This window comes from Nerophis lumbriciformis, linkage group LG25, assembly GCF_033978685.3.
Source record: "Nerophis lumbriciformis linkage group LG25, RoL_Nlum_v2.1, whole genome shotgun sequence".
Classification (NCBI taxonomy): Eukaryota; Metazoa; Chordata; class Actinopteri; order Syngnathiformes; family Syngnathidae; genus Nerophis; species Nerophis lumbriciformis.
Genome location: NC_084572.2, coordinates 33,406,486 through 33,421,802, shown reverse-complemented (window position 1 = coordinate 33,421,802; position 15,317 = coordinate 33,406,486). Strand labels below are relative to the sequence as shown.

At 36.7% G+C, this 15,317-nt stretch overlaps 1 protein-coding gene across 1 annotated transcript in view; it reads right to left on the bottom strand.

Moving 5' to 3' along the window:
* The window catches only part of LOC133621842 (voltage-dependent T-type calcium channel subunit alpha-1I-like), a 317,273-nt gene that overhangs the window by 122,957 nt on the left and 178,999 nt on the right, over positions 1 to 15,317 (bottom strand). Inside the window, exons 14-18 of the mRNA XM_061984241.1 lie at positions 14,260 to 14,415; positions 14,068 to 14,155; positions 11,341 to 11,489; positions 5,701 to 5,771; positions 5,185 to 5,638 (exon numbers count right to left, since the gene is read on the bottom strand). Coding sequence (XP_061840225.1) covers positions 5,185 to 5,638; positions 5,701 to 5,771; positions 11,341 to 11,489; positions 14,068 to 14,155; positions 14,260 to 14,415 — 918 coding nt within the window. The remainder of the gene's footprint in view (positions 1 to 5,184; positions 5,639 to 5,700; positions 5,772 to 11,340; positions 11,490 to 14,067; positions 14,156 to 14,259; positions 14,416 to 15,317) is intronic.

Below are 15,317 nucleotides of genomic sequence, written 5' to 3'. Positions count from 1 at the left end.
TTGATTGTAGACTCTTCCTGACACCTCGTGGCGATATGAAAATACTACGAGTCATTAGTTTGGGCACTTCCGGGTTGGCGACATCTGTTCAGTTCATGAGACAATTGAGAAGTAGACAAGTTGTGTTAGCTCTTACAAGCCTTGGAAAAGATAAGTCTGTAAGTAAACTGTTTAACTTGTTTATGTAACTCAATATTAAGGTGGAAAGTGGTTACATTTGATACTAAGATGTTTATTGAAAAACGATTTTTGTGCACTGTCTCAATAGATGTTTTGAGGACTTAAAATGGCTCCCAGTCGTGTATTTCCACCATCGAAATAGTTTCAACACTCAGAAGTATTTGTTTGATGATAGTACTGTATATTTGTGTGAAGCTAATATTTACATATTGCGTATTACATTTCAGTATGTTAATTGAATCACATGGCTTATACATCATTGTGTGTATTTCAGTTTAAAAATAATAATAATAAAGATAGGAAAAGACAAAGCAAGATCAACAACAATAAAGAGCCTAAATGGATTAATCTGCTTTGGAACTTTATTAGACGTCTTGGATTGTTTGTTAGCTGTCTGCCTGTGTGTGTCGTTAGTATGTTCCAATAGCAGCAGAAGTGCACTTTTTGGAGAGCTGTAATATTTTCAGTTTTGTGCCCAAGGGACTGATTTTATTTAACACTATATTATTATTTACACACCCATAGTGATCACAGAGACAGGTTGTTTTTGTGTTACTGTATATATTTTATTTTTTTAGGGGGGTAACAGTCAATATTTGTTTATTTATTTTATTTTATTTTTTTCTTATAAAATAAAAGTGAGCTTTTGTTAAACCAAATATTGTGTTTTTTTCCATATACAACAACCTATATGGATTCGATAAGAGAATCGATAAGGAATCGGTTCGATAAGAGGATTCGATAATGGGCTCGAACTCGATAATTTCTTATCAAACATCATCCCTAGTTATGTTACATATTAGTACATGTAACATAAAGTACAGTGTAAAACAGTCTTAATTAATGTTATGTATGTTACATATTAGTACATATAACATAAAGTACAGTCTTAATTAATGTTCCCTATTAAAGACTGTGCTCTCCTGCTGGCCTTGCAGAATATTGGAGTGTCCTAATTATCTTTAGGGAAATAAAAAGGTGGGCCTCAGGACACTATTTTTGTCTTGGAGATCACCGATAAGGCCAAGTGTGTTTTTTCATGCAGCGTGAGATTTTAATGAGGGATTCAGGGGAGGAAAAAAATAATATATATTTTTTTTCGGAGTGTGTGTGAAAATAAAATGAAATGGATATAAAAATGCAAAAACTAGAAGAAATCCTGCGAAGAAAAAGAGAGGAGCATGTGTATTAATTACAAGGTCAACATGCTGACAAGTGATGTAAAAATAGAGAGAATAATGTGAGTATTTATGACAAACAATATAAATGGAGGGATTGTATAAGAAATAACTTGTGACTGACGCTCCATATACAATAAAGTTTATACAAATAAAATAATAACAACAAATAAATATAATTCATTGGAAATGGGTTTATGTATATTGTTGATTTTATCAAATGTGATTTAATTAAAAACAGCACTTATATATGCAGATTTATATATATGTATATATATATGTATGTATGTATGTATGTGTATATGTATAAAATATGTTTATATATGTACATATATGTGTATATACGTATGTATACAGTATATATATGTGTGTTTGTGTGTATATATGTCTATATATACCGACTCAGTGGCCTAGTGGTTAGAGTGTCCGCCCTGAGATCGGTAGGTTGTGGGTTCAAACCCCGGCCGAGTCATACCAAAGACTATAAAAATGGGACCCATTACCTCTCTGCTTGGCACTCAGCATCAAGGGTTGGAATTGGGGGTTAAATCACCAAAAATGATTCCCGGGTGCGGCCACCGCTGCTGCCCACTGCTCCCCTCACCTCCCAGGGGGTGATCAAGGGTGATGGGTCAAATGCAGAGAATAATTTCGCCACACCTAGTGTGTGTGTGACAATCATTGGTACTTTAACTTTTTAACTTTATATATATAAAAAAAAAAAATAAATAAAAAAAAAATAATATATATATATATATATATATATATATATATATATATATATATATATATATATATATATATATATATATATATATATATATCCATCAACCCATCTTCTTCCGCTTATCCGAGGTCGGGTCGCGGAGGCAGCAGCCTAAGCAGGGAAGCCCAGACTTCCCTCTCCCCAGCCACTTCGTCCAGCTCTTCCCGGGGGATCCCGAGGCGTTCCCAGGCCAGCCGGGAGACATAGTCTTCCCAACGTGTCCTGGGTCTTCCCCGTGGCCTCCTACCGGTCGGACGTGCCCTAAACATCTCCCTAGGGAGGCGATCGGGTGGCATCCTGACCAGATGCCCGAACCACCTCATCTGGCTCCTCTCCATGTGGAGGAGCAGCGGCTTTACTTTGAGCTTCCCTCGGATGACAGAGCTTCTCACCCTATCTCTAAGGGAGAGCCCTGCCACCCGGCGGAGGAAACTCATTTCGGCCGCTTGTACTCGTGATCTTGTCCTTTCGGTCATAACCCAAAGCTCATGACCATAGGTGAGGATGGGAACGTAGATCAACCGGTAAATTGAGAGCTTTGCCTTCCAGCTCAGGTCCTTCTTCACCACAACGGATCGATACAGCGTCCGCATTACTGAAGACGCCGCACCGATCCGCCTGTCGATCTCACGATCCACTCTTCCCTCACTTGTGAACAAGAATCCAAGGTACTTGAACTCCTCCACTTGGGGCAAGATCTCCTCCGCAACCCGGAGATGGCACTCCACCCTTTTCCAGGCGAGAACCATGGACTCGCACTTGAAGGTGCTGATTCTCATCCCAGTCGCTTCACACTCGGCTGCGAACCGATCCCGCGAGAGCTGAAGATCCTGGCCAGATGAAGCCATCAGGACCACATCATCTGCAAAAAGCAGAGACCTAATCCTGCAGCCACCAAACCGGATCCCCTCAACGCCTTGACTGCGCCTAGAAATTCTGTCCATAAAAGTTATGAACAGAATCGGTGACAAAGGGCAGCCTTGGCGGAGTCCAACCCTCACTGGAAACGTGTCCGACTTACTGCCGGCAATGCGGACCAAGCTCTGACACTGATCATACAGGGAGCGGACCGCCACAATCAGACAGACCGATACCCCATACTCTCTGAGCACTCCCCACAGGACTTCCCGAGGGACACGGTCGAATGCCTTCTCCAAGTTCACAAAGCACATATAGACGGGTTGGGCAAACTCCCATGCACCCTCAAGGACCCTGCCGAGAGTATAGAGCTGGTCCACAGTTCCACGACCAGGACGAAAACCACACTGTTCCTCCTGAATCCGAGGTTCGGCGTAGCCTCCTCTCCAGTACACCTGAATAGACCTTACCGGGAATATATACATACATAAATATATATATATATATATATATATATATATATATATATGTATGTATATATATACAGAATATTTATATACCTGTATACATTGTAGATTCCTAATGAAGCCTTAGCTCCTGCTTGCTGCAACAACAACAAACAAAACTCTAGACGCTCCTCTTTTGTCAACTTAATCCTTCAAAAACATAAAACAAATAAAGACGTGGGAACAAATGAATGGCAAAATAAAGCGAGTTTGTTACAGTAAAAAAGAGTTAGAAAAAGAAAGAGTAAGGTCAAAAAACTGTGTGGCTCAATTCCACCATACCTGACTGCCATTACCCATAATACATTGTGTCCAAACCATATCACCACACAGATCCTTCCGCCATATATGCAATTAAACAGTTACGTAATCTTCACTGTATTAAAGCAGTAGAAAATAGTACGTCATCAAATTATTCAGACAAATATAATAATTACAAATAAAGTCTACCTTATAATTATTCTAAGCATGCAATATATACATTTTCGTATCATTTAAATAACATTAAATAGTCCCCTTTTGGCTGAATAAACATAAAGCACCTTCCATAAAATGTAAATTAAATTAAACATCATTTAGGCTCCTACATATATATATACACACACATATATATGATTATATCAAATGTGATTGAATTAAAAACAGCACATATATATATGTAGATTTATGAATATATATATTTTTTAATTCTATCACATTTTGTATAATCCATCCATACATCCATCCATTTCCTACCGCTTATTCCCGTCGGGGTCGTGGGGGTCGCTGGAGCCTCATTCCCAATTCCAATTTTCATATATATATATATATATATATATATATATATGAAAATTGGAATATACGTATATATATATATACATGTGTGTATATATATATATGAAAATTGGAAAGAACGTATATATATATATATATATATATATATATATATATATATATATATATATATATATATATATATATGTATATATATATATATATATATATATATATATATATGAAAATTGGAATTGGGAATGAGGCTCCAGCGACCCCCCGAAAGGAATAAGCGGTAGAAAATGGATGGATGGATGGATTATATATATATATATATATATATATATATATATATATATATATATATATATGTATGTGTATATGTTTTATTTTTACTTTTTTGTGTACGTGTATATGTATAAAATATGTGTATATACGTATGTATACAGTATATACGTATGTATACAGTATATATATATATATATATATATATATATATATATATATATATATATGTACATACATATACATATATACACTCACACACACACAAACACACACACACACACACACACACACACACACACACACACACACACACACACACACACACACACATATGTATAAGTGTACGTGTACCCCTAGTAGTATGCCAAATAATCACTGGAGTAAAGTACAGTGTTTTATTTTCCTATATTCAAACACAGTGTTACTGTTCAAACTCTGTGCAATGTTACAGTGGTCACTACTATAAACATGTTAAATAAAACCTCCGCCTTGTTTTTAATGAATACTTTGACCTATTAGGCTACTGTGTTTTAATGTTGCTCATTGTGGTGGTACTTGGTGACTCAAATTTGAGACTAGATAAGTGGCGAGATCAAGCATTTCCTGTAAAAGTGAAGGATGGCAAGAAAAAAGCAGTAGAATTCTTGACACTCACATAGTCGGTCTCCTCGTCCAGGTCGGCCCGTTCTTTCCGCGCGTTGACTTGGGGGTAAACGTCCAACATCAAGAGGCTGTGGTGACCCGGCGTCTTGCCGTTGCAGTCCCGGTGGTCCGTCCCGAAACCGCTTCCGGAACCCTCCGTGACGGAGCCGCCCGCTCCGGACCGCTTCCCGTTGTCGGTGTTGACGAGGGGCAGGCCGTCCGCCTGGGGCAGCTCGGAGAGCTCCAAGGACAACGCCCGGCGGTCCCTTCCGGCGGCCAAGTGTCTGGACAGGAGGAAGCCGGGCGGGGGCGGAGGGTGGTGCGGGGGCCTGGAGAGAAGGGACTCCTGCTCGGGAGCGGGGGGGTGGGGGTAGGGGGTGCGGGTGCTGTGCACGCGGAGGCTGCCGCCCACCTGGGGGGCCCCGCCGTGACCGTGGTTTCTCTGACCCAGACTGTTGGAACTGGACCTGAAGAAAAGACTTGGTGAAGTTTACACAAAGTGGTGAAGGAACTCTGCTGGTGGTCTCACCTGCGAGTCCACGCTCCCTGCGGCCGCACAGGGCGCCCCCAGTTGTGGTAGGTGGAACTGCGAGCGTGACGCTGGAAATACACAACCAGTTACAAGACAAGAGGTTGTGGCTTTTTGTTGTCGTGTTGTGGTGTAAAGTTGTCGTGTTGTGGCTTTATGGTATATTCTGGCTTTATGTTGTGTTGTGAAGTAAAGTTGTCGTGTTGTGGCGTAAAGTTGTCGTGTTGTGGCTTTATGGTATATTCTGGCTTTATGTTGTGTTGTGAAGTAAAGTTGTCGTGTTGTGGCGTAAAGTTGTCGTGTTGTGGCTTTATGGTATATTCTGGCTTTATGTTGTGTTGTGGAGTAAAGTTGTCGTGTTGTGGCGTAAAGTTGTTGAGTTGTGGTGTGAAGTTGTCGTGTTGTAAAGTTGTTTTGTTGTGGTGTAAAGTTGTTGTTTTATGGCGTAAAGTTGTCGTGTTGTGGCGTAAAGTAGTCGTGTAAAGTTGTTGTGTAGTGGTGTAAAGTTGTTGTGTTGTGGCTTTATGGTATATTCTGGCTTTATGTTGTGTTGTGGAGTAAAGTAGTCGTGTAAAGTTGTTGTGTAGTGGTGTAAAGTTGTTGTGTTGTGCCTTTATGGTATATTCTGGCTTTATGTTGTGTTGTGGAGTACAGTTGTTTTGTTGTGGTGTAAAGTTGTTGTGTTGTGGTGTAAAGTTGTCGTGTTGTGGTGTAAAGTTGTTTTGTTGTGGTGTAAAGTTGTTGTGTTCTGGTGTAAAGTTGTTTTGTTGTGGTGTGAAGTTGTGTTGTGGCGTAAAGTTGTTGTGTTGTGGCGTAAAGTAGTTGTGTAAAGTTGTTGTGTTGTGGTGTAAAGTTGTTGTGTTGTGGTGTAAAGTTGTCGTGTTGTGGTGTAAAGTTGTTTTGTTGTGGTGTAAAGTTGCGTTGTGGCGTAAAGTTGTTCTGTTGTGGTGGAAAGTAGTTGTGTAAAATTGTTGTGTCATGGTGTAAAGTTGTGGTGTAAAGTTGTTGTGTTGTGGTGTAAAGTAGTTTTGTTGTGGTGTAAAGTTGTCGTGTTGTGGCATAAAGTAGTTGTGTAAAGTTGTGTTGTGGTGTAAAGTTGTGGTGTAAAGTTGTGGTGTTGTGGTATAAAGTTGTTTTGTTGTGGCTGAGACTTGTCTAGTTGTGGTGTAAAGTTGTTGTGTTGTGGTGTAACGTTGTCGTGTAAAGTTGTTGTGTAAAGTTGTTGTGTTGTGGTGTAAAGTAGTCGTGTAAAGTTGTTGTGTTGTGGTGTAAAGTTGTGGTGTAAAGTTGTGGTGTAAAGTTGTTGTGTTGTGGTGTAAAGTTTTTTGTTTTGGTGTAAAGTTGTTGTGTTGTGGCGTAAAGTTGTCATGTTGTGACGCAAAGTTGTTGTGTTGTGGTGTAAAGTTGTTGTGTTGTGGCGTAAAGTAGTTGTGTAAAGTTGTTGTGTTGTGGTGTAAAGTTGTTGTGTTGTGGTGTAAAGTTGTCGTGTTGTGGTGTAAAGTTGTTTTGTTGTGGTGTAAAGTTTTGTTGTGGCGTAAAGTTGTCGTGTTGTGGTGGAAAGGAGTCGTGTAAAATTGTTGTGTTATGGTGTAAAGTTGTGGTGTAAAGTTGTTGTGTTGTGGTGTAAAGTAGTTTGGTTGTGGTGTAAAGTTGTCGTGTTGTGGCGTAAAGTAGTTGTGTAAAGTTGTTGTGTTGTGGTGTAAAGTTGTGGTGTAAAGTTGTTGTGTTGTGGTGTAAAGTTGTTTTGTTGTGGCGGAGACTTGTCTAGTTGTGGTGTAAAGTTGTTGTGTTGTGGTGTAACGTTGTCGTGTAAAGTTGTTGTGTTGTGGTGTAAAGTAGTTGTGTAAAGTAGTTGTGTTGTGGTGTAAAGTAGTCGTGTAAAGTTGTGGTGTAAAGTTTTTTGTTTTGGTGTAAAGTTGTTGTGTTGTGGCGTAAAGTTGTCGTGTTGTGACACAAAGTTGTTGTGTTGTGGTGTAAAGCTGTTGTGTTGTGGTGTAAGGTTTGTTGTTGTGGTGTAAAATTGTTGTGTTGTGGCGTGAAGTTGTTGTGGTATGGTGTAAAGTTGTTGTGTTTTGGTGTAAAGTTGTTGTGTTGTGGTGTAAAGTTGTCGTGTTGTGGTGTAAAGTTGTCGTGTAAAGTTGTTGTGTTGTGGCGTAAAGTTGTTGTATTGTGGCGTAAAGTTGTTGTGTTGTGGCGGAGACTTGTCTAGTTGTGGTGTAAAGTTGTTGTGTTGTGGCGTAAAGTTGTTGGGTTGTGGTGTAAAGTTGTGTTGTGTTGTAAAGTTGTTGTATTCTGTTGTGGGGTCAAGTTGTAGTGTTGTGGTGTAAAGTTGTCGTGTTGTGCGTAAAGTTGTTGTATTGTGGTGTAAAGTTGTTGTGTTTTGGTGTAAAGTTGTCATGTTGTGGTGTGAAGTTGTCGTGTTGTGGTGTAAAGTTGTCGTGCTGTGGTGCAAAGTTGTTTTGTTGTGGTGTAAAGTTGTGTTGTGTTGTAAAGTTGTTTTGTTGTGGTGTAAAGTTGTTTTGTTGTGGTGTAAAGTTGTTGTGTTGTGGCATGAAGATGTCATGTTGTGGCGTAAAGTAGATGTGTAAAGTTGTTATGTCGTAGTGTAAAGTTTTTGTGTTGTGGTGTAAAGTTGTTGTGTTGTGGCATAAAGTTGTTGTGTTGTGGTATAAAGTTATGTTGTTGTGGGGTAAAGTTGTTGTGTTGTGGCGTAAAGTTGTCGTGTTGTGGCGTAAAGTTGTTTTGTTGTGGTGTAAAGTTGTGTTGTGGTGTAAAGTTGTTGTGTTTTGTTGTGGTGTAAAGTTGTGGTGTTGTGGCTTTATGTTGTGTTGAAATGTAGAGGTTTTTGAGTACGAGTACACCGTCAGTCAGTACGTTGAAAAGGAGTGGAGGAGGCAGCTGCTACTCGCGCTCCATCATCCATGAATGAATACATGACTAAACAAGAATAATGTCGACTCGTCGTTTGCGAAGAAGACGTCCGCCTCCGCCGCCGCCGCCGCCTCCGAGCGATGGCTTTAAGGCGGCGACGCCGTCGTGTTTGTTTCCGCGTGTCTAATCCTCTCGGCGTGATGGACCTAATTATACGTTTTACCCTCGCTGGAACGGGCTGGCGACGGATACGGCCCGAGCTGCTCCCGTATGCCGACGACGACAACAAAAGAAGAAAAGAGAGAAAAAAAAAGAGACCGTCTCCATGGAAACAGAGACGGAGCACACCGGAGGTTAAATCCCACCTCGAGCGGTTTTAGACATCACACATGAACGTCGGGATCGTTTGTTCCGCGTTGTATGCAACAAAAGACAATATGGACTCAGAGAGTATGTATGACGTTCAACATGATGCGGACACGTTTGTTACTGGATGCTTTCTAACATGCCTTGGAGACAACTTTGATTATTTGATACTTGTTTTTATCAACAAATGTTAAAAAGGTTACAAAAAAATAATAATAACATACATACATACATACATACGGATACTATTCCATGTATGTACAATACATACATACATACATACGGATGCTACTATTGTATTACTGCATGTATGTATAATACATACATACATACATACATACATACATATAAACATACATACATACATACGGATACTAGTACTGTATTACTGCATATATGTACAATACATACATACATACATACGGATACTACTATTGTATTACTGTGTGTATGTATAATATGTACGTATATACATACATACATACATACATACATACATACGGATACTACTACCGTATTACTGCATGTATGTATAATACATACATACATACATATATACATACATACGGATACTAGTAGTGTATTACTGCATGTACTGTATGTATAATACATACATACATACATACGGATACTAGTAGTTTATTACTGCATGTATGTATAATACATACAGTACATACATACATACATACATACATACATATGGATACTAGTGCTGTATTATTGCATGTATGTACAATACATACATACATACATACATACGGATACTACTATTGTATTACTGTGTGTATGTATAATATGTACGTATATACATACATACATACATACATACATACATACATACATACATACATACATACGGATACAAGTAGTGTATTACTGCATGTACTGTATGTATAATACATACATACATACATACGGATACTAGTAGTTTATTACTGCATGTATGTATAATACATACAGTACATACATACATACATACATACATACATACATATGGATACTAGTGCTGTATTATTGCATGTATGTACAATACATACATACATACATACGGATACTACTATTGTATTACTGTGTGTATGTATAATATGTACGTATATACATACATACATACATACATACATACATACATACATACATACATACATACGGATACTACTACTGTATTACTGCATGTATGTATAATACATACATACATACATACATACGGATACTAGTAGTGTATTACTGCATGTACTGTATGTATAATACATACAGTACATACATACATACATACATACATACATACATATGGATACTAGTGCTGTATTATTGCATGTATGTACAATACATACATACATACATACATACGGATACTACTACTGTATTACTGCTTGTATGTACAATACAAACATACATATATACATACATATATACATATGAATACTAGTACTGTATTACTGCATGTATGAATAATAAATAAATACATACATACATACATACATACGGATACTAGTAGTTTATTACTGCATGTATGTATAATACATACATACATACATACATACGGATACTAGTGCTGTATTATTGCATGTATGTACAATACATACATATGTATACTACTACTGTATTACTGCGTGTATGTACAATACAAACATACATACATACATACATACATACATACATACATATATACATATGAATACTAGTACTGTAATACTGCATGTATGTATAATAAATAAATACATACATACATACATAAATACATACATACATACAGATACTACTACTGTATTACTGCATGTATGTACAATACATACATACATACATACATACATACATACATACATACATACGGATACTACTACTGTATTACTGCATGTATGTACAATACAAACATACATATATATATACATATGAATACTAGTACTGTATTACTGCATGTATGTATAATAAATAAATACATACATACATACATACATACATACATACAGATACTACTACTGTATTACTGCATGTATGTATAATAAATAAATACATACATACATACATACAGATACTACTACTGTATTACTGCATGTATGTATAATAAATAAATACATACATACATACATACAGATACTACTACTGTATTACTGCATGTATGTACAAAACATACATACATACATACATACATACAGATACTACTACTGTATTACTGCATGTATGTTCAAAACATACATACATACATACATACATACATACATACGGATACTACTACTGTATTACTGCATGTATGTACAAAACATACATACATACATACATACATACATACATACGGATAATACTACTGTATTACTGCATGTATGTACAATACATACATACATACATAAATACATACATACATACATACATATGGATACAACACGATGCAGTGTTGTGTGAACCTACCAGAGAGAGGGAGCGTCTCTCCAGGCTACCTTTGCTCATCACGCTGCTCTTCCGGGACTCGCCGGTGAAGCTCCGCCTCTCTGAGGAGCGCGACCCCCTGGACCCCAGCTCCAGGTGACCGTTGGGCGTCAAGCTACAGATCCTGGGGTCTGGAAGAAGCCAGTAAAGCAAAACAAAAGTGAGGGGATGACATACTTTGCCAAGTCCTGTTAATAATCATGTTAAAGTCCAATTGGGGAGGAACATCTAGTCCCCGGACACAATAAATTGAATGATGCGGACACGTTTGTTACTGGACATCTTCTGCCTCAGAGACATTGTATATGTAAGTAATATGCAACCGTTATTATTTAATACTTGTTTATATTGACAAATGTGCTGTTTTACACTGCAATATTGAGAACATTATTATTACATATGTCTAGCTTGTGTGCTATTGTGTGCTTAGCTATGGTGTAGCTGCTAGCTCCCAGTAGCCTACAGCCTACCATGTTTGTCTTTTGTAAATGACTTGTTAACTAAAACAAATGTATATAAACATGTATTTATGTGTACATATTTGCATATTTAAATTATGAAAATAGAAAAAAATAGGATTAAAAAAAAAAAAAAATCTTTAAAGTCAACATTACCACTTAAGTTCTCACTAAGAGCTAAATCGGAAAAAAAAGATAAATCAAATTGAAAACAAAAAATATTGCACCATTTTTAGGTAAATCCACATAGAAGTTATTTCAATCAAGTGACTCCTTAAAATTAACATTTAACACATATACTGTATGCCAATAAAAAAAATAAAAAAATTCTAAAAAAAAGTAAAATAAATAAAAATACATAAAAGACGATAAATATAATTTGAAAAATGAAAAATAAAATTTTACAAATATTGTATAATTTTTGTAAATCCCCAAATACACTTACGATCTCACTTAAAGGTATTTGAAACAAAAAATATTGCACCATTTTTAGGTAAATCCACATAGAAGTTATTTCAACCAAGTGACTCCTTAAAATTAACATTTAACACATATACTGTATGCCAATAAAAAAAATAAAAAAATTCTAAAAAAAAGTAAAATAAATAAAAATACACAAAAGACGATAAATATAATTTGAAAAATAAAAAATAAAACTTTACAAATTTTTGTTAATCCACAAATACACTTACGATCTCACTTAAAGGTATTTGAACCATGTTCCTCCTCCCAGCCAATCAGTAAAGAAGGCTAACAATAACACTGGCCATTCGTCCAATGTAATCTATACAGTTTGTCAATAGAATTTATTTTAAAAAAAGTAAAATAAATAAAAATAAAAATAAAAATAAATAAATATATGGCTTTAAATAGTTTAAATCCTAACGTAAACTTTTAGCATGCTAACGGTAACGGTTAGCATACTTGCAAGATGGAGAAAAGTATCAAAAGCCACACATTTCAGGTTCAAATGATTAAAACGAGCTTAAATGCTAACTGTAAATGATAGCATGGTAACATTAGCATGATGACATAGAAAAAAAATTGCGTAATTTTAAGATACGTGTGTTGGCCACGAGATACCGTATTTTTCGGAGTATAAGTCGCACCGGAGTATAAGTCGCACCTGCCGAAAATGCATAATAAAGAAGGAAAAAAACATATATAAGTTGCACTGGAGCCCGGCCAAACTATGAAAAAAACTGCGACTTATAGTCCGAAAAATACGGTAATTGCTTTTTGGTGCTCACAATAATTCTAGAGTTAAGCTCACAACGCAATATGTTGAATGATGCGGACACGTTTGTTACTGGTTAGTATTTAATATGCTCCTGCCTTGGAGACTTTGTACGTGTAAGTAGTACGCAACTTTGATTATTTGATTCTTGTTTTTATCGACAAATGTTAAAAAAAAAAAAAAATCCTAGCATAAACTGTTAGCACGCTAACGTTTGCATGTCATAACGGGAACAGTTAGCATACTTGCAGGACGGAGAAAAAGTATCAAAATCCTCACATTTTAGGTTAAGATGATTAAAACGAGTTAAAATGCTAACACGAGCCGTTAGCATGCTAACGTTAGCATGATGACATAGAAAACGTTAGCGTGATTCTAAGATATGTGTGTTGAATGATGCGGACACGTTTGTTACTGGATACTTTCTAATACCCTCCTGCCTTGGAGAATTTTTATGTGTAAGTAATACGCAACTTTCATTATTTGATACTTGTTTGTATGGACAAATGTTGAAAAAGGTTAAAACAATTGCTTGAATCCTAGCATAAACTGTTAGCACGCTAATGTTAGCATGTCATAACGGGAACAGTGATCATACTTGCAAGACGAAGAAAAAGTATCAAAATCCTCACATTTTAGGTTTAAATAATTAAAATGAGTTAAAATGCTAACTCGGACCGTTAGCATGCTAACGTTAGCATGTTGACATAGAAAACGTGATTTTAAGATATGTGTGTTGGCCACAAGATAATTGCTCACAATCATTCAAGAGTTAAGCTCACAACGCAATATGTTGAATGATGCGGACACGTTTGTTACTGGATACTTTCTAATACGCTCCTGCCTCGGAGACTTTGATTATTTGATACTTGTTTTTATCGACAAATGTTGAAAATGAACATTTGACATGTTGAAGGACTGCTTGTATCGCACACTTGACATGATTTGATGCTGATATCGGACCAGTATCGGACACATTTGTATACAATGTAAAAAAAGAAATATGAATCTCACCGGACAGTTTTATGGAATCGTGCTTCTCGCTCTCGTCAAAGTTGGAAGAGGAGCGGTCGTCGTCCGAGTAGGAGTGGGTGGCGTCGCCCTGGCGCACACAAGGAAAGTCAGTTGAGGTGAAAACGACCTACAAGACTCCTTTACTGGACGTGGGCTAAAAGCAGCGGGATCAGGACTTGAGTCTCTCCTCACCTCCGCCTGGAAACCCTCCACCAAGATGGCCACCAGCAGGTTGAAGAGGACGTAGTTCCCGAAGGTCATCAGGGCCACGAAGTAGAGCGCGGCCAGGGGCGAGGTGGCCGCCATGCCGTTGTACAGGACGGCGTTCCAGTCCTCCTGGGTCAGGATCTGACCACGCAAACACCGTGTCGGTCAGGGCACGGCAAACCTCCGCCAAGGCCCAAATACTCTTAAACATGTCCTCCCCAAACTAACTAATTGGTACTGACAGAAAGAACTGATTGGTACTAACAGAAAGACTTTTACCAGGAGCTATTTAACCTCAACATTTTTTAAATTCCCCCCAAAAATGTTGAAACATTATTAGTTTGTTTATATGAATTTATATAATAATAATAAAGAGGAAATGTGTATATACAGTATATATTCGTTAGGTCAGGAAAAAACACAGAGGCTATTTCATCCTTACAAGCCTGTTTTGCAGGTTTCCCTGCTCTTCAGGGGAGTAATATATATATATATATATATATATATATATATATATATATATATATATATATATATATACATATATATATATATATATATATATATATATATATATACATACACATATATATATACAGTATATGTATATATATATATACATACATATATATATATATATAGCAACACTTATATATATATATATATATACATATATATATAGCAACACTAATATATATATATATATATATATATATATATATATATATATATATATATATAGCAACACTAATATATATATATATATATATATATATATATATATATATATATATATATATATATATATATATATATATATATATATATATATATATACATATATATATACATATACATATTAGAGATGCGCGGTTTGCGGGCACAACCGCGGAGTCCGCGGATTATCCGCGAATCGGGCGGATGAAATTTTAAAAAATTAGATTTTATCAGCGGGTCGGGTCGGGTCGGGTCGGGTTGGGTCGGGCGATTGAAATTTAAAAAAATTAGATTTTAAATAGATTCAGGCGGGTGGCAGTTAAACC